We start from the raw sequence: 18229 nt of genomic DNA, 5'->3' as shown, positions 1-18229 counted from the left end.
CTTATTCTCAAGGCTGAGAACATACCACCCCTTGTCAAAATACCAACAGGGCATTGGGCGTTCCAAAGACTGTCCCAGAATTTGACACATTGCTTCAAAATGGATGACCCTTTAAGAATCTGAATCAGTGCTTCAAGTCCACGGCACAAGCAAAATGTTGTACTCCTAGAGGCTTTATTGAATATGGACAAGGGTCATTACAAATACAGGAGCCTTAGCAAAAGCATCAGTCATGACCGAGAAAAAAGACTCTTTGGAAGTGCCTCCAACGAATGGGGTCAGGTTAATGGTGAAACCTGAGGTGCTTTCACCGGCTGTCAGCTTGATATCGTGAGAGAAATGGTAGAAATATGAACATGAATAACAGTAAATGGCAGAGTTCTGAACATAATGCAAGTGAAGAGGCTTTTACTTCTGCAGGAGCTGATAAAAACCTTAAAACTAGGGTGGTGTTTGTTTTTTTTATTTAATTTTAAAAAGAACCTTAATGTTTAATAGTATTAAATATTAGATTGTTTGTTTGTATAATATTTTATTTTTATGAAGTATTAAAAAGTAAAGAAAAACTAATATATTATTTTTTTTATTTAGAAAAAGTTAAATATTTTGACTTTTTCTATTCAGTAAAAAGTTTATAATAAGTCATGAAAAAAAAGTAGAAAAACAAACAATCTAAATTTTGAAAAGAAATTGTTTTCAACAAAAAACCAAAAAAACAAACACCCTCTGGGTAGTCTAGAAAGTTTAGAGAGGAGATGAGAGCACTTGGCACCCTGCTAAAAAGACAAAGTTATTATGTACAAAGTCAAAACCAAAGATGCAGCCCCAAGGTTTCTAATCTGCAACCCTAGAACATACCTAGCCATGTGACATAGACATGGCAAATGTTTTGAACCCTAAAATGCATGATATTTGGGACTCTTTAAATCTATGAGGAAAAAACAAACAAAAACAAAACAGAATAGACATGAACCATCCCTTCTCCAACTGAATCACAATTGAATTTCAGTAGTCTATATGAGTAAATGAGATATGGTCTTTTTCTCACAGAAAAAAACATAGTTCTGTCCGGCATGTGGAAAGAATGACACGGTCTAACAATCCATCTGGTTGAAGAAACTTCTGAAGAACCAAGCTTTATAGACATGGGAGCATACCCTTGTCATATGAGCCCATCAAAACTCTTGAATCACCATCTAGGAAAGAAAAATCAGTAGCGGCACTGATTCTAGTAGGCATGGGAGTTTTTGCCCAATCTTGTGTAAAAACTCTGCGCCAGGTCCAATGTCCTGGTACTCTGTTAACTGTAGAAAAGTTTTTAGTTGGTGAAACATCAAAGCATCTCATTATACAGTCTCAAATAGAAATAAAATCAAAATTAGTCTCTGAATGGGAAGGGGTTACATGTATTTTCCGCATCTCAATTTGGGGGAAAGGATAAGATTTGGCCAATCAAATGGTAGAACAAATCTCCAATACACTCAGTTGAAAGATGATCAGTTGTTACTGTATTGCAATACCTGTGCCTTCAACCTTGATCTGAAAAGCTAAGCGACTGAATACTTCAACCTTGATCTGGAAAGAAAGTAGTTAAATGAATCCAATCACCAAAATTAAGTTTTACATCTGTCTTTATCTGCAACTATTATACAACAATTTTCTCCTGCGAGGTCACAAACAATTAAAAGGTAGGACATTACAATGTAAGAAAATGAGGAAAAATAATCCAGATGGACCAGAAAGAACTATGAAAGATGTCAAATCCACCAACAAAACATTTACATGTTACATGTTGACCCTCAGACGAGCCAAGCCTGCAAACAAGAAGAATTACAACATGGTCCCAGCATGTTTGGCATACTAATGTTTTCTATATACGTGTCTTCCTAATTGTCTATCAAATAATCATTATAGATAATTTCTTTCAAAGCATTACAGTCAGAACGCCTCCTATCCCCAAGTTCCAAAGAGTTTGGAAGGAGGAGCAGTCACCTTCACATTAGCAGCATACAGATCTGAAAAGTCAAGACACCGAGTACACTATCAAAGACAAGGCAAACTGACATACTACCTAATGTCTACACTATCCAGAGAGCCTAGCTGAAGCACAGAAGTACAATATAAAAGGAAATAAAGATAAAAGGGAACTACATGTTAAAACTGTGTTGCACCTTTAGAAGCTGTCTTTCATACTAAGCTTTACATTTTGCACTTTAACTGACAGCTGTTGTTTATGTTCATCAATATCTTTCAAAACCGAAAGCAGGTTCGCCCGGTATACCTCACACTTTCCATTTGCACAGTTCAATTCCTCTGTGAGTTCTCGGATTTTCCTGTCCATATCATCCTACCAAGCAGACCACAGAATCAGTCAGTCACTATAGACAATCAAGCAAGGATATAAAAATATGGCATGCATTGTCAATAGGAGATCTCCAGATGAACAATTAAAATGGCATAGGCAAACAGCAATTCATCATGGGGAGTACTGAATTAGAGCACTCCTACTCCAACAGAAACCAAATAAATAAAATCACACCTGTAGCAAAATCTGATGTACCAACAAAAGAAAATTCTGTTTTTTCCCAAGATGCCATTTTATTTATTTATTTATTTTCATAGCCAAAAAGGAAAAATGCACTAAGAGACAACAGAAGGGTGTGGCTTATGTCAACAAGATGTACACCAACATCATCACAATGAACAAGCTGCCATTCTATCAAAAACAAGAGGTTAACTCATATCAATCAAATCCTAAAGCCCATCTTTGATGGAGTCCCATGGCAATCAACTGAAACTGTTAGTATGAATCCCAACTGGTTCAAAACAACCCAAATAGACAAAATCCAACCAAATTATACCATCGAGTATGAACAAGAACAACCAATACTTTGAACCATGCAAAACAACTGTGACATGCTCATGAGAAACACCATGCATTTTGGTGGCAGAAATGCTAACAAATTGTTGGCCAAGCGACAAAGAATACAGAAATGAGTAGAAATGAGTATTAGTATAAATCAGGGATGTCACATGTTCAAACATAAGTCACAGTATAATTAGCATTAGCGCCAGTGCTTGAAAAGTGGCCAGCAGAAGTACAGCTACATGAATTAAAAAAATTTCAAAAATTAGCGGGTATATTTGTACAGAGATTGTTAGGGCTTAAAGATCTACTAGAACAATTATATCATATATGGCTTAAGGTGGCCAACCAAACCATAAATAAGATGGCTATAATCAGCCAAACAACCAAATTTCAGTGACCTGAGAAGACCAATATAGCCAATCAAACAGCTCAGTGCAGAGCCCAAATGAGAGAGCAATCCATGTGATCATCCATGAAACAAAGCCCATATAGGTCCAACTAGTCAATAGTTGCATGGAAATCAATCCTGCTGATAGAAAATTTTCTGGTGCAAAGAGGAACCTTGTCCTCATTATTCATCCAAGCCATATATCCCTATTACAGAAAGTGAAAACACAATTTTTATTTCAGGTGGTGACATTGTCAAAATAATATTTACTTATTTCCAAAACTAATTTTTTTTTATCAGATTTCTAAAACTATTCCCAGCAACTGACTGGATATTTCCACCTGAAAGACCGTGGAAGCATCCAAAATAACTCTAGAAATAATCTTTTCCCTTATCAAGAATGAAAAAAATGTTTGAGGACATGTTGGTTATTGCTTTTAAAGGCTTGGGGAACTCCTTAAGAGGCAAGACTCTTTGGCAAGTTGCTTGCCTTACTTTGGTTTGGATAGTGTGACAAGAGCGAAACAATAGGATTTTTGAGGATAAGGGGAGATCGGAAGAGACATTATGGGATTTGATTTTGTTCTATTCCTCTCTTTAGGCTTCTTGTTCTGCAGCTTTTAGAGGAGTTCCTTTAAATGTGTTACAACTCAACTGGAGTGAGGTTTGCGCTTCAAAAGTTTGAGTTTGTGGGGGTTTCTCTTTGTTTTTAGCTAATGTTGGGTGTTTTTTCTGTTGTTCAGATTGTGTAGGAAGGACCTCTCATCCTTTCTAGTGGTTTCTTTTGTTTCTTTTTTCTTTTTTTTCTCCTGTATCTTTCCTTCTATTAATATATTTCTCTTCGTTTCTGAAAAAAAAAGAATGAAAAAAATGATATATGTATTGATATGCAAGCAAAGATGCAATAAACAGCACCTAACAAAAGCGGGCACAGCCTACATGCATAGATTATATACGAAAAAGACAAGGGGAGTCTTCTGATGTCGCAAAACACACTGATCATAAATGACAATGACATCTACCTACTGCACCTCATGATTAGGATCAATTATAGGAATCTTTCATTTGTAATCTTTGGGTGTGGTGCAATTTGTATATAGTTCCTAGTCCTCTTTCCTCTGTAGACTTTATGGACTGGTTGGGTTCGAATTGAGGGGGGTTGTTTTTTGTTATCCCTCTCTTTTTTTGTGGCACATATAGACATTCTTTCTATATTTTCTGTGTATTTTGGGACGCTTTTTTTTTAACGTTTCTCTTTTATGAATTACTTCTTTTTACCCAAAAAAAAAAAAGGATCAACTATAGGAAACACATCGGAATCACATATCAATGCTATACAATTAGGGATAAACCGGCATTAATTGGGTGGGCTCCCATTGAGGGAGGGGTTGTTTTTTGTACATCATTTGGGACAGTTTTTTGTTTCAGCTGTAAGGGGGGTGAATGTATCTTTCTTGTATATCATGGGCCGCTATTTTAGTGCCTCTTCGTAATATATATACTCTTCTTTACTTATCAAAAAGATAAATAAATAGACCGGCATGGATGAATGGATATTCAAAAGGTGTCCCTTTTCCATCCTTGCACAACCCTATGATAACCAAAAAATTTTTACAACTCAATAAACCTGAACTATTGATAGCATACAAAAATTAATGCCAAAAGTACAACATAAATAAATAAATAAAATTGTAGCAGTTGATAACAGTTCAAAATCAAATCTCTTTAGTAAGAACTGACCTGCAATATTAATATTCCCAACTTTCATTTTCTCTTCTTTTTTTTCCTTTCCAAGCACTTGCCTAGTTTTTGCAATGATTTTTTTTTTTTCCTTTTTGATAGGTAAGACAAAGAGTATATACATAAAGGAAATGCCAAAACAGCATCCCAAAGTATATAGGATAGTTTTTGCAATGATTACTACATGCTACCCATACATGCTGTGTGCTAGATACTATATTAATGTTATTTTAAAATAAAATTATAAAAATTAAATATAAAAACTCAAAAATTATTATGTGATGGTTGAATAAAATAATCTCATTGCCCATGGTTGGATAAGCAAATGATAGAAACACATTGATAATGGTTTAAATTAGAATTTTATTCTATTTATTTCTGGAGGGTCCCACTAAGTAAATTATCGTTTTATCTTTGTCATCAATTTAAAAATATCAATAAAATTGGGTAGACAAGTAATTTAATAAGGTAGAAACAGTCACAAGAGATGGAGAGACCCTATATGGGATTAATAAATAATACAAAGGTTTCCATAAAATACTAGTTCACTTAAAAAAAAATTTGGTAAAGGCTTTTCTTTATTGTAATTTTGATGTACCAAATCTTAATGCACTTTGAAAATCCTCTGAGTGTGATGCACTCCTATTTGGGTAAACTAAGTTTATCAAATAGACAGCTACAGTCGTAGATTAACTAAGTTTCTATTTCATTGCTCCTTTTCTTGATAAAGTTGGGTAAATAATTGTCAATTCTTGGTCATTGAGATCTATTGGCATTTTCCAACATCTGGAAGTGATTTGATGGAAAGACAAGGATATGAAACTATATCAACTGCCTCTACTATAAGTTTTTGATGGATAACATTTTTTTTCCTTTTTCATTTTTTACTTTTTGGTCCCTAGTACTTGAACCTTGAACCTCGAACCTCTCACATTCCAACCCCAACTCATTGCCACCTAAGTCAGGCCTCAAGAACAACTGCATTCAATATAAGTTGAAGACATGCCAGGGCTTGAGCCCAATTTCAATTAGTGCCTTGCACCAGAACAGTCCAGAGGTTACCAACTAAAACTTCCATGTTTGAATTTGAGTAAAATAGAAGGAATTCAAAAGTTGGGCTGAGTGCATAAATGAATCAAGCCTTAATGGCTCCAAGTTAAAATACGTGATATGTCTTATAATACCAACACAAACACTTCATTTTAGCAAAAGGATTGAAGCAAAATAGAAAATTAAAAAACTAATACATGCCAATGAATCCTACTGCCTAAGAATTAGATAAATCCAACATCAAGAGATACGCCTGCAAAGTTACACCCTGACAAGTGTACCTGATTTTATATGTTCGGGTTTCTATGGATTGTTTAAATGGGATTATGCATTGGCTGAGGACCTGTTCATGGTACATTCATGATTTTATGATTGTTCCTAGAGGTTATTGTTTTTATTTATAGTGAAAGTACAGATTAGTACTTGTCTCAAAATGTACAGCAATGCCTTCTCATCTTAAAATATATATATATATATATGGCAATGCCTGTGATGGATTTTCATTTCTCATTGAACTCCCCTCTGAGCTTAGACATACTATAAATTATGCTAGAGAGTATACTTATAATGGACTATAGATTTTCTTCATTTTGTTAATAATTATTTTTTATATTTTTTTTTTCAGATACATAATATATGCAGACATGCAACAGTAAGGCAGAACATAGAAAAAACTCAAACATAATAAAATTCATAGATCACAGAACACAAAACAATTGAAAATTTTGAAAAAAACAAAATTTATTTAATGATCAAGTAGAGAGTAGAAAGGCCATCGATTATTATTGCCAGAAAATAAATAGAAGAGTAGTGAGTTCAAGAAAAATTTATAATTTGAAACAAACATAAGAGAAAACTGACTAACCTCAGACAAATTTTGGCCTAAGCTTCCTTGGTGTTCCCTACTGGTATAATATGCCCTACTCCCATCACTCGTGGACTGACCCCTGAAATGCCCATTGACCATGTCAAATCTTCCCTCAGTTTTTGCTGCAAGAGCAACTTTTTCAGCAGCTTCTTGTAGAGAACTCATTGCCACATTATAAGTGTCAATAGACTTTGCCCCTTCATCAGCAAATTTAAATGCTTCATGGCGTAGGGTATTATAGCGAACTGTATGAGACTCTAGATAACTATTCAATACATCACTGGCACGTTCTTCCAATATAACACTGCTCTTGGCATTTCTCGTCCACCGTTTTAAAATATAATGAGATGGAAGAGTAAGAACATTCGTAACTCTAAAGACTGCCAATACATGTCTGCAAAGCAAACCTGAAAACTCAAACATCTGACAGCTACAAGTTGCTCTCATCTCCAAAACATTGAATTTAACATAGTAAGCTTTATGATCCTCCCCAAATTTTGCTACTTGATATGTGGTGGTCTCCCCATCATCATCAGCTTTGGAGGCCATGAATGTAAGTGTCCCAACCAACTCCTCTTGAAATCTCACGAATAATTTTCTAGTGTAAAGCTCTGATGCTTGTTTCTCCATTGGAGATGGGGTCCTCAGTACCGGAGAAGTGTTCATTGTATCATAATCTGCTTTCACTTCTTTCTCATTGCGACTCTCCAAAGCTTTCTCATACAGCTTAAAAAACTGACTTAGATTGGTTGAAGCATTCACATACCCATCGAAGTATGAGTTCATACTATCACTACGTTGGGTTATAGACATTTCTGCAAAAAATGCGTCCCTCAGATATACAGGGACCCACTGTCTGCGAGCAGAGTGTATTGTTTGAAGCCACTCATGATCCCTGAGATCATATTTATCAACAAGTGACAACCAGCAAGACTCAAACTCCTCCGTTGAATCAGTCAAGTTCACACATTTATGAAAGTCGGCTTCAAAAGTTGGATGCCTGAGAAACACATGAGACAACTTCTCCTGACATTTCTTAAAGATGTGCCATTTGCAGAATCGGTGCCGGGTTTCTGGAAAAACTTGTGAGATGGCTAAACCGATCACTGCATCGTGATCAGTTGTGATCGACACTGGGGGCCGACCAGACATTGCCATGAGCCAAGTCTTAAATAGCCAAATGAAAGATGCTTCAGATTCATTTATTAGGAATGCGCAACCAAACAAAACAGGCTGCCCATGATGGTTTACCCCAGTGAAGGGTGCAAAGGGCAGACGGTACCTGTTGGACCTGTAAGTTGTGTCAAATGTAACTGTGTCACCAAAGTAAGTGTAGTTCATCCTTGACTTGGGGTCAGCCCAGAAGACATTGCTCGGGGACTGATCGTCATCGCCCTGCACAGCATATACAAAAGATGGGTTTTCGGCATGCATTTGCCTCAAGTAATCAAGAAGGAGCTGAATGTCGCCTTCCAAGCTCCTCTGGCGATTATTTCTCATGTAATTCCTACAGTCTACCTCGGTGAACCCAACTTTACTAATTCCGCCATACTCTTTGATTAGGGCAGACATAATCCTACGAGGACCCATTCCAGCAGCCTGCAAGGTGTCGATCAAGGTCTTAGCAGGGCCGGAGATTTGCCTATGAGAGCGGAGGCAATGCACCTTATCGGGGGGAACCAGTTCGTGATTGTGTTCCTTAGTAAATCCAGAAACAACCCATTTCCCGGAATCTTGTATCTTAACGGAGAGCGAAGCTTTGCAACCCACTCTGGTGATGGTGCGGGGACGCTTGATCTCCCTATCCTTGGTGCGCTTCTCGTTCAAATTCCGGAACCCCTCTTTAGCACAAACAAAGGACCTCTGAATGATAGCTCCGTCGCGCCTGGAACGACGAGACGAGCTGACGCGGGTACTGAAGCCAACACGGCGAGCATAGGAATTGTAGAACGCCTTGGCAGCCTCTTCGGACTCGAATTCCATGCCCTCATAAGGTTCAAGATCAAGGTCACCCTCGGGAATGTAAATTTCACCAGAGCCAAGGCCACCGCCGGGAGGAGTATCGACAATTTCTTCGTCGTCAACGGGATGCTCAATGTCCACACCATCCTCATCTCCTCCACCAACTCGCCCTCCTCCCAACCCAATATCGAATTCGATCACTTCGTTTTCCATATCCCCCCCTTCCCCCCCTCCTCTCTCCCTCTCAACTAAACCACAGAGAGAGATATGTTTAGGTTTCTAGGGTTTATATTGGAAAAAGAAGAGAGAACATCCAATAAAACCCCATAATATGATAAAATTTCCTAGGGTTTTGAAGTTTGTTGTGACGAAAATTGCATACGGCAATTAAAGAAAAGGGGGAAGGAGAAAGACAGTGAGGAAGAAGACGGGGAATGAATGAGAGGGTCCAGAGAACGGTGGTTGGCTGCTACTACCCTTTTTTCTTTTCTTTTTTAATTAATTAATTAATTAATTTTCAAAAAAAAATTAATTACTTTATAGCCTCCAAATGGGGCCGAAACCCACTACTTTAGGCTTATGATTAGTGGAGACACTCGTGTGCCATTTGATTAAAAAGATCATCACTTTCCTATCATCTTAAAGCAACGATTTTTCCCTCTCTAACGACTCTATCCTAAAATCTAGAATATTAAATAAAATAATAATAATAATAATAATAAATATTGGATGACACTTTTTAATATGATATTAAATAGAATGCCATTTTGATATCATAATTTCTACATTAGACCATGTTAAATACATATACCTTATCTTTCTTCATGATTAAATCGGATTTTGATTCACTAATATGAAAATACATTAAAAAAAGTAATTTAAATTTTTTTAAATTAGTATTATTTTTATCTATTTAAAATATATATTTTTTTAATAAATCATCTAATTATTTCTTAAAGTGTCTTTTTTACTTACTATATGTCAACAACATCAATTAATAATTAGATTTCTTTATGCAAATATTTTTATTTTTATTATTTTATTTGATGTACTTTTCAAACTACCTTTCATTTTCTATAAGATGTTTGTTTATGGTAAAAAATAATAATAATAAATTTTAACTTTTCCTACCAGATATTTGTTTATAGAGAGAAAAAAAAATCTGAAAATATCTTAGAGGAGTCTAATTCTAATTGTCAATTGACATGATAAATAAAAATGAGATTTTAAAGAATAATTAAATAATTTATTAAAAAATACATATATTTCAAATTATTTTTAAAAAGATAAAGATAATACTAATTTTAAAATTTTAAAATTATTATTATTTTAATATATTTTGATATTAGTGAGTCAAAATCCATTTTTCTTAATTACAAATGGATATAACATTTTCCTTATTATTTATATCTTTAATAACTTGGTTGTAATAGTAAAGAACCAAAAATAGATTATCTTCAATGTCAGGAATCACTCAGGGCACTTTTGAAATATTTCAAATTTTTTAAGTATTTAAAAAAAAAAAAACACCGTGATTCTATAAAAATCATTTTAAATGTTTTTCTAGATTTTCAAAAGTGTTTTTTAAAATTTACCAAACACCTTATTTTCATTCTTAAAAAAAAATGTTTTTAAAGGTAAAAATAATTTTGAAAATCATTGCCAAACCGGACTCTTAAAAAAACAAACTCTACTCAAATTAAATGTCATACCCTTATTTATGAATCAAATTTAATTCTCACAGTTTCTATATCCTATCCTATCTTTATATAAGTTTATCCATACAATCTCATTACCTATTTTTTCCTCAAGATGGTCTACCACAGATCCAGCTTTTTTTAACCTTTTCTTGGGTTTCTATGCTAACAAAACCAACTTTTTCTTCCGTACCATTCAAAATGAAGTGTGGCGGCGGCCGAACGGAACGAGCCCATAACGAAAGCTGTCATGTTGACTTGCCCTCCTCAACTTAAATCAAGTGGGGTCATCAATGCTTTTATTTTAAATATTTTTAATTCAAATATATATGAGAAATCATGAATTCCATTATTTTATTAAATACTTGATCCCTTAAAATTTTCCCTAACCTTTTTGCGAGCAAAAGGATCAAGCCACAAATTTTAGCGAAAGCGTGGTCCACTGCTACATCCATATATAAATCTGATTACTCCTGTGTTCATCTGCCACTCTAAAAGAAAAAGCCTCTGAGAATTTCTCTTAAATCTTAATGTTTAAAAGAATGGAATTTGGTACTCCCTTTTCTACCTTCTCTCAGAGGATAAACAAGCCTCAAGCCTAGCCAAAATAGATGAGAATTTTTTTCCAGGAGTCTGATTATGAGGAGGGCAAGTGCGGGCATCCTTTCAACCTATACCAATTCAAATGCAATTCAGTCCCAAAAAATTCTTATCTGGTGCTCCACTGAAAATTTAGAGAATTTAGAGATGGAGAGATTGGCCAAGCAAAAGGAAGTAAACCTAAGCCTGCATTGATTTTCTTGAGCAAATTAGAGTCTGCCTGTCCAGGCATACTGCAACCTGTAATAAATAGTGAACATTTTGGGTAAAAGCACAACAAAAAATTGAGCAAAATGTTAGGCTGAAAAACCAAAAAGAAATTTGAGGGGGAAGACCCCAAAATGATTGAGAATCTCAGATACTGGGAGAAAATAGTACCTGATAATGACTGTTGGAAGAAACAAAAGGTGGAGTTGAGTTGCTTTTGTTAAGCTAAACACAAACCCAGAATTTCTAAAGCCTTGTTGCTAGAATCAACTTATGTTAAGCACAAAAACAGAAAAGGAATAAAGGATAACAATCAAAACCTAACAACTGCAGCAAAAGAATCAAGGGGGAAAAAACTCAATTTATTAATGAGGTTTTCACTTATTTACAGAAGATTTATTATTTGGTTGGCAATCAAAGAAATTACCTCCATGAGTCTTGAAGCCCGGCTCAAATCTGTTGTCTGCCTATGATAACTCCCAACAGCTAAACTAGAAAATAGGACTCTCTCCGCATGCTATTAAAGCAATACAGGAGCCAAGACCAAGCAAAAGCAAGAAAAAGAGGAAGGAGAAACAAGCAACAGAAGGAATGTACCCAAAGAAACAACCAATCATTATGTTTGATTCTATAAAATTTTAGTGAAAGAAAATAAAGAAGAAAAGTAGGAAAGAAAAAGTTTGAGGAAAATGATAGTAGGAAACAACCAATCACTTTAAACTCATTTCACTTATTTTAATTCTTCTATATGAAAATGAAATAATTTGAAAATACATAAATTTTTAATTAATTTTAATTATATTATATTAATGTAATTCTTTTTTTTCTTTTTTTTTCATAGTAAATCAAAATATGAGAAAATCGTTTTATTTATTTATTTATTTGTTATTTTCCTCAGTATTTCCTTAAAACCAAATATAGCATTAAGGGCTCTGTTATATCCAATCCATACATGTGGTCTCATGAGCATCTTCTAGTTGATGGCAAGCTGGGTTACAATCATAGATTTCATTGAGTGATTCTGCTCTTAAATACTAGATTGGAGCTGTGGTTATATATTCTTATTGTTTGCCTATTAAAGAAAAAGACAACCAAAAATAAGACCAGAGAATTTATTTGTGCTTACCGTGTAGTCTGCTGTTACTTTGGAAAAATGTGCAGGGCCCTTGTACCCCACCAAGATCCATATCCCAGGTTGCAAGATCCAAACACAATCTATCTAGATAGAGCAGGGGAGCTATCCAGCTGAAAAACAGGACTGCATAAGAGCAGGAACACATTTCCCTTCCAAGGGTTATAATAGCCCAATACCCCCACAAAGAAAAAAAGAAATTGAAGATAAAAAGTCCATTTAATACTATTTTCCCTGGATTTGTTCAAAACATAAATCACATACCTGTGAAGGAAACCATCATCCTGCCTTGGGAAATAAGGTACCACTTTGGCATCCAGTCATCTCGTTTAAAATCAAAGTCATGGAGACCCAAACCATTTTTTTTCAGAGCTAAATCAGGAAGCAACAAGTATTAAAATGGCAATGGTGGAGAACAGGGCTACAGAAAGATCTTACTTCGAATCATAAGCTTATAAGCCTTACCCACGCAGGAAAGGAAATTGTGAGTAATGTGCGCATAATCAACACTTCCAAGGGGGAAAATGTCATGCATTACAATTTATTTTTATATGTAATACTACGTATCTCATATAAGTTCAATTAAGCTCATCATAAAAATTCATATGCAGCCAAACTAAATAGCCAACCAGATTCAACAATAAAATGGGCTTCTAAGGTATAAGAAATCAAGTACAACCAAGCAACTAATGATACATCAGAGGCAGGAGAGTCAACCCAAATCCCATGTGGCAAACGATATAATGCATTTTACCAGAACAGAGTTATTTCACAACAGAGTATTTGCCTGGTTGGACTGCACTAGGATTTGAAATAGCCTGAATTGTGAAGTCCTCCAAGACACGTTTTAGTTCTGCTTTTGCTCTCTTGACAGATTGTTCAGTAGGGCCCTCAATGAACAAGTAGAGCTTGCGCTCTCCTGGTCCTGGGACCTTACCTGTTGTATAGTACTGCCCCCTTGTGGTAATGGCAGCTCCGGTCCATTCTGAAATTGGAATCAAAGTATCTTTGTGGGTCACCCTCCATCTAGCATTCTGGGGGAAATCATTAATCTCCAACTCAGCTTCATAATGTTCAGGCATTGCATCAGCTTGAATCTTTGCAAGGTTGTGTTGCAAGTTGATGGCAGCAGCCAAGGCTGCTGCCCGAGCTGCCCCATCATTAGGGGTCATTGGCAGCACAGACCCCGGCACAGCTGCTGCTACAGTGCCTGGCATTGTCAAACCAAGGACACCTGACAGAGATACAGGGAGCCCACCATTTGGAAGCAGTTGAGAAGCTGGAACAGTGCTTGGCATTGAAACGGAACCAACTTTGGAGGCAGCAGCAATAGCAGCTATTTGAGCAAGGGCAGCTTGCTGTGAGATGTCACCACCTGCCTTTCGGACCCCTTCATCTTCATCATCTGAGTCTGACTTGTCTTCCTCAAAGCCATATTCTTTTGCCTGAGCTTTCTTTGCTGCTCTCCTGACTTCATCCTCCTCTTCATTAAATTTAAAACCACTTCCACCATACCCAGTCCCATGGGCTTGCTCAAGTCCCTGATTCACTTTTGCCATAAAACCATCCGCAAGAGCTTTCAGGTCATCAGGAACAACTTGCTCAGAGAGCTCCAAGGCTTTCACTAGATCTGGTGCATATCTTGCATCGTCATCAGAGATAAATGTGATAGCAGAGCCTTTCCGGCCAGCTCTACCTGTCCGACCAACACGATGAACATAGTCTTCATAATGGTTTGGAACATCAAAATTAATTACCAACTCTAACTCCTTCACATCTAAACCCCTGGCAGCAACACTTGTTGCAATCAACAAATTGCATACATTACTCTTGAAATCAGAAATGGTGGATTCACGGTCTGTCTGATCCTTAGCTCCATGAAGTGAGAGGCAAGGATAACCATGCTTAAGCAAATCCCTGAACAGAGAATCACATTTTTCCTGCGAGTGAACAAATATCAAAATTTTTCCTTTTTCATACCATTCTCCTAGTAGTTCTAACAGTCTGAAGAACCTTTCACTTTCAGGTCTCACCTCGACCAACTGGCTTATGTCCTTATTCACAACACTTCTCCCACCAACCTGTATTTCCACAGGTTTGTTCAACACTCTACGGGCCAAAATTTCAACCTGACGAGGGAAAGTGGCAGAGAATAGCACAGTTTGACGGTCAGGTCGAGTATTTTGAACAATTCTAGTGATCTGAGGTTCAAAACCCATGTCGAACATTCGATCAGCTTCATCCATGACCAAATATGTCACCCTACGCAAATTTGTAATTTTTCCGCCACTTGTACAAAGTATATCAATCATTCTCCCTGGAGTGCAGACAACAACCTCAGCCCCCCGCTTTAATTCACTAATTTGTTGTGCAACACCAGAACCCCCATACACAGGCACACAGCTAATACCCACTACTTTGGCAAACTTCTTGATGTCACTATGGATCTGCTGGACAAGCTCCCTTGTAGGTGCCATTATAAGGCCAATAGGCCCATCTCCAGGCATCACAGGTGGCTGGTCCTTGATATGCCTCAACATTGGCAACACAAATGCTAGGGTTTTACCAGAGCCAGTCTTTGCAATACCTATGCAGTCTCGACCACTCATAATTATTGGAAGTGCCTGAGCTTGAATTGGCATTGGTCTTTCATAGTTAAGCTTTTTTATGGTGTCTAAGATTTTAGTTGTCAGCCCGGTCTGGTGCCAGGTTTTCACTGGCTTTGGCACATCCTTGCCATGTATCTTCAATTCCAACTGTTTCCTGTAAGCAGCAATCTCTTCAGGAGTCATCCTTGCACTCTCCTTTACTTCAATATAGAAATTTTTCCGGAATGGTTTATAATCTATTTTTGAGTGGTCAACAATTGATAGTCTCTCAGCCTTTGTCTTTTTCACCCTTTTCATGAACTCATCATCATCTTCTTCCTCCAAAGGATCTTCATTGTTTTCAAGGTCACCATAGTCTGAATCAGAATCTTCACTGGGAACCACAGCATTGCTAGTTGGAGAAACTGCAGCATTGTTTAGCTTCTCTACTTCAGGCAACACCATAGAATTCATGAAAGCATCTAATGGATCAATTTCCTCATCTCCATCAGCACCTTCATCCCCATTCTGCAGAGTGGATGCAGAAGTTCCATTTTGAGAATCTATTGCCATACCATCTCCAACTTCATTATCAGTGGGCTTGGCATCTTCATCCATGTTCAAATCTGTCTCAGAATTGCCGGTTGGGGCAACATCTTCATCATCAGATTCTCCTTCTAGGGTCCAGGTCTTGCCAGACTTGGGCTCATCAGCATTTGCAGCCTCTCCCAGCTTTTCTCTCTCAGATTCTTCCCTCTTTCTCTTTAATTCTTGCCACTCCTGAACTCTTCTCCTCCGTTTTTCCATTTCCTCATCCAGTTTCCGTTGTTCTTCCTCTAAATCCTCTTCTCGAGTTCTTCTCTCTTTCTTATCCAAATCATCATCATCGCTCTTCTTTCTAGGGCTGTCTTCACCTTCATCTCTGTGCCTGTTAGACCTGCCACTCCGATCACGCTCTCTATCCTTGTAATCATCATCTCTCCTGCGCCGCTTTCTATCACGGTCTCTGACATCATCACCATCACTACTATCATTCCTATCAGGCTCCCGACGCTTTTCCCTTTCCCGTAACCTCTCTCTATCTCTTTCCTTCTCTCTCTCTCTATCTTCCCTCTCCCTATCTCTCTTCTCTCTTTCTCTTTCTCTCTCTCTCTCCCTCTCCTTCTCTCTTTCCCTCTCCTTCTCCCTCTCCCTCTCCCTTGCCTTCTCCCTCTCTCTTTCCTTCTCTCGTTCTCGCTCCCTCTCTCTATCCTCACGTTCTTTCTCCCTTGCCCTCTCTCTGCTCTCCTTATCCCTCTCTCTCTCCTTCTCTCTTTCAGCATCTCGACCTTCATGGTCCCTGTCCCTCTCCTTTTCTCTGTCCTTGGTTCTTTCTCTCGCTCTATCTCGTTCATCATCCCGGCTGCTCCTTGTTCGTTCCTTGTCCCGCTTATCCCTGTGCTTATCCCTCTCCTTCTCCCTATGCTTGTCATCACTACTCTTCTCTCTCTCCGAGCGCCGACTCTCCCGGTGCTCTTTCTTCTCCTTGTCTCTCTCCCTCTCCCTGTGTCTCTCTCCATTCCGATCCCGATCCCGGTGACTCTTCTTCAAATCTGAATCTTCCCTTCTAGATTTCTCCATCTCTGATACACCTCCAAAATTAAACAGTTTCCAAAACCCTAGAACTCCAAATCCCACTCCAAACCCCTCACTTCCCAAAGCTTCCCGTTCCCGCTACGTCCTCTTCCGCCTTCACTACAATCTAATTCCAGTTCAAATTATAAAATTTCGCATTCAAATTGAGAAAACCTAAAAATACAAGACATAAAAGAATTTAACTAAATGAGAAAGCTCTACGCAAGCATCAAATTCAAATGAGAGAGAATAACGATAAGCAAGGAAATGAAAGAAAACTGCCAAACCTTAGAAATTGTGGCGGAGAATGGTGCCAGAGGGGGAGAGAGAGAGATAGAGAGAGAGAGCGCGCGCGCACGCTTAGAAGCCCTAATTTCTTCTGTTTCTCTTCTCTGCAACGCAACTCTCCAAGAGTCGCGATTCCTGGCCGTCGTCCAATGTCCCTCACTTATACGGGGCTCTTAAGGTAAATATTCAATGAAGGGCGGTCACGTTATAAGCAATTTTTCTTCTCTTTTATTTATTTATCTGAAAAAAATTTGTTTCATTGATCACTCGGATCCTTCCAAGGCGCATAGCATAGTATACAGTTAATACTTAAATATTTAAATAATAAATATATTCTTAATAATAATAAATAGTTAAATGAAAAAGAAATTCAGTATTTTTTTAATAATAAATATTTAAATATAATAAAAAAAATTTATTTTGACCAAATATCAAACATTAAAAAATAATATGTATTTCATTTTTTTTTCTTATCTTACAAACTAAATATAAGCATATTAACATAATATGACATATCTTATTGCATACAATATCTCGATATCACGTTTACTAGATATGATATACAAAATATCAAATTCTATTTCTAATCAAACATAAACATAAACTTATAGGCTACATTTAATTGACAAAATGAGGTAGGATATATATATATATATAGAATATGATATTTTAATATAGTATATCTAATTAAATATGTTATATTATATTATATTTATATTTAATTTATGAAATGAATAAAAAATAATATGAAATATATATTATTTTCAATGTTTAAAATAAAAATTATATCATATTTAAATATTTTTTATTTAAAAAATAAAATTTTTGTTATGTTCAATAATATTCATGATTAAATTGTTTAAACTTTACAAATAATTTAATATATCATATATCATATATTAATATTATTTTTATAAATATTTTTGTTTAGTTTTTTTAATCATAAATTAATTTATAATAAAAAAAATTATTTTGTAAAATAAGTATATTAAAAAATAAAAAAATTGATAAAAAATAAATTTTTGATACATACTATATACTATACTATATTATATGTATATCTCATATCTTATCATGGGATTAACATATCTTTTATGACATGGATAAAAAAAATGGTGAATAATATATCTCACAACTTCTCTTATCTCATGTTTGGTTGAATATATGATATAATAATTTATAATATCTTATCACCAATCAAACATGAAATATGATATAATATCCCT

The 18229-nt window shown here is 36.2% G+C and overlaps 2 protein-coding genes and 1 long non-coding RNA gene across 7 annotated transcripts; all 3 read right to left on the bottom strand.

The window, feature by feature from the left end:
• Window positions 1–777: 777 nt before the first annotated feature.
• Window positions 778–9321, bottom strand: LOC117911344 (protein FAR1-RELATED SEQUENCE 5). Of its 4 annotated transcripts, XR_004650864.1 has the most exons (4): window positions 6913–9321; window positions 2172–2347; window positions 1405–1575; window positions 778–1304 (listed from the first exon to the last, which is right to left on the bottom strand). XR_004650864.1 is itself a non-coding variant. In XM_034825681.1 (3 exons), the coding sequence occupies exons 1-2, from the start codon at window positions 9088–9090 to the stop codon at window positions 2174–2176; spliced, it is 2352 nt and encodes a 783-aa protein (XP_034681572.1). In that variant the 5' UTR covers window positions 9091–9321; the 3' UTR covers window positions 778–1575; window positions 2172–2173. The 4 variants fall into 4 exon arrangements, 3 of the variants coding, with proteins under 3 accessions (XP_034681572.1, XP_034681573.1, XP_034681571.1); XM_034825681.1 differs by having other exon boundaries at window positions 778–1575; XM_034825682.1 differs by lacking the exons at window positions 778–1304; window positions 1405–1575 and adding an exon at window positions 1672–2015 and having other exon boundaries at window positions 2152–2347.
• Window positions 9322–10909: 1588 nt separating this feature from the next.
• Window positions 10910–12057, bottom strand: LOC117911862. The gene is made up of 2 exons (XR_004650940.1): window positions 11355–12057; window positions 10910–11245 (listed from the first exon to the last, which is right to left on the bottom strand). It is a non-coding gene; the product is annotated as an uncharacterized LOC117911862 (long non-coding RNA).
• Window positions 12058–13002: 945 nt separating this feature from the next.
• Window positions 13003–17146, bottom strand: LOC117911077 (DEAD-box ATP-dependent RNA helicase 42). 2 transcript variants are annotated; one of them, XM_034825254.1, is made up of 2 exons: window positions 17003–17146; window positions 13003–16889 (listed from the first exon to the last, which is right to left on the bottom strand). In XM_034825254.1, the coding sequence occupies exon 2, from the start codon at window positions 16719–16721 to the stop codon at window positions 13278–13280; it is 3444 nt and encodes a 1147-aa protein (XP_034681145.1). In that variant the 5' UTR covers window positions 16722–16889; window positions 17003–17146; the 3' UTR covers window positions 13003–13277. The 2 variants fall into 2 exon arrangements, with proteins under 2 accessions (XP_034681145.1, XP_034681146.1); XM_034825255.1 differs by having other exon boundaries at window positions 13003–16842.
• Window positions 17147–18229: the final 1083 nt, after the last annotated feature.

This window comes from Vitis riparia, chromosome 3, assembly GCF_004353265.1.
Source record: "Vitis riparia cultivar Riparia Gloire de Montpellier isolate 1030 chromosome 3, EGFV_Vit.rip_1.0, whole genome shotgun sequence".
Taxonomy (NCBI): domain Eukaryota; kingdom Viridiplantae; phylum Streptophyta; class Magnoliopsida; order Vitales; family Vitaceae; genus Vitis; species Vitis riparia.
Note: the sequence above shows the minus strand (reverse complement) of the source record. Positions and strands in the feature narration are given on the sequence as shown.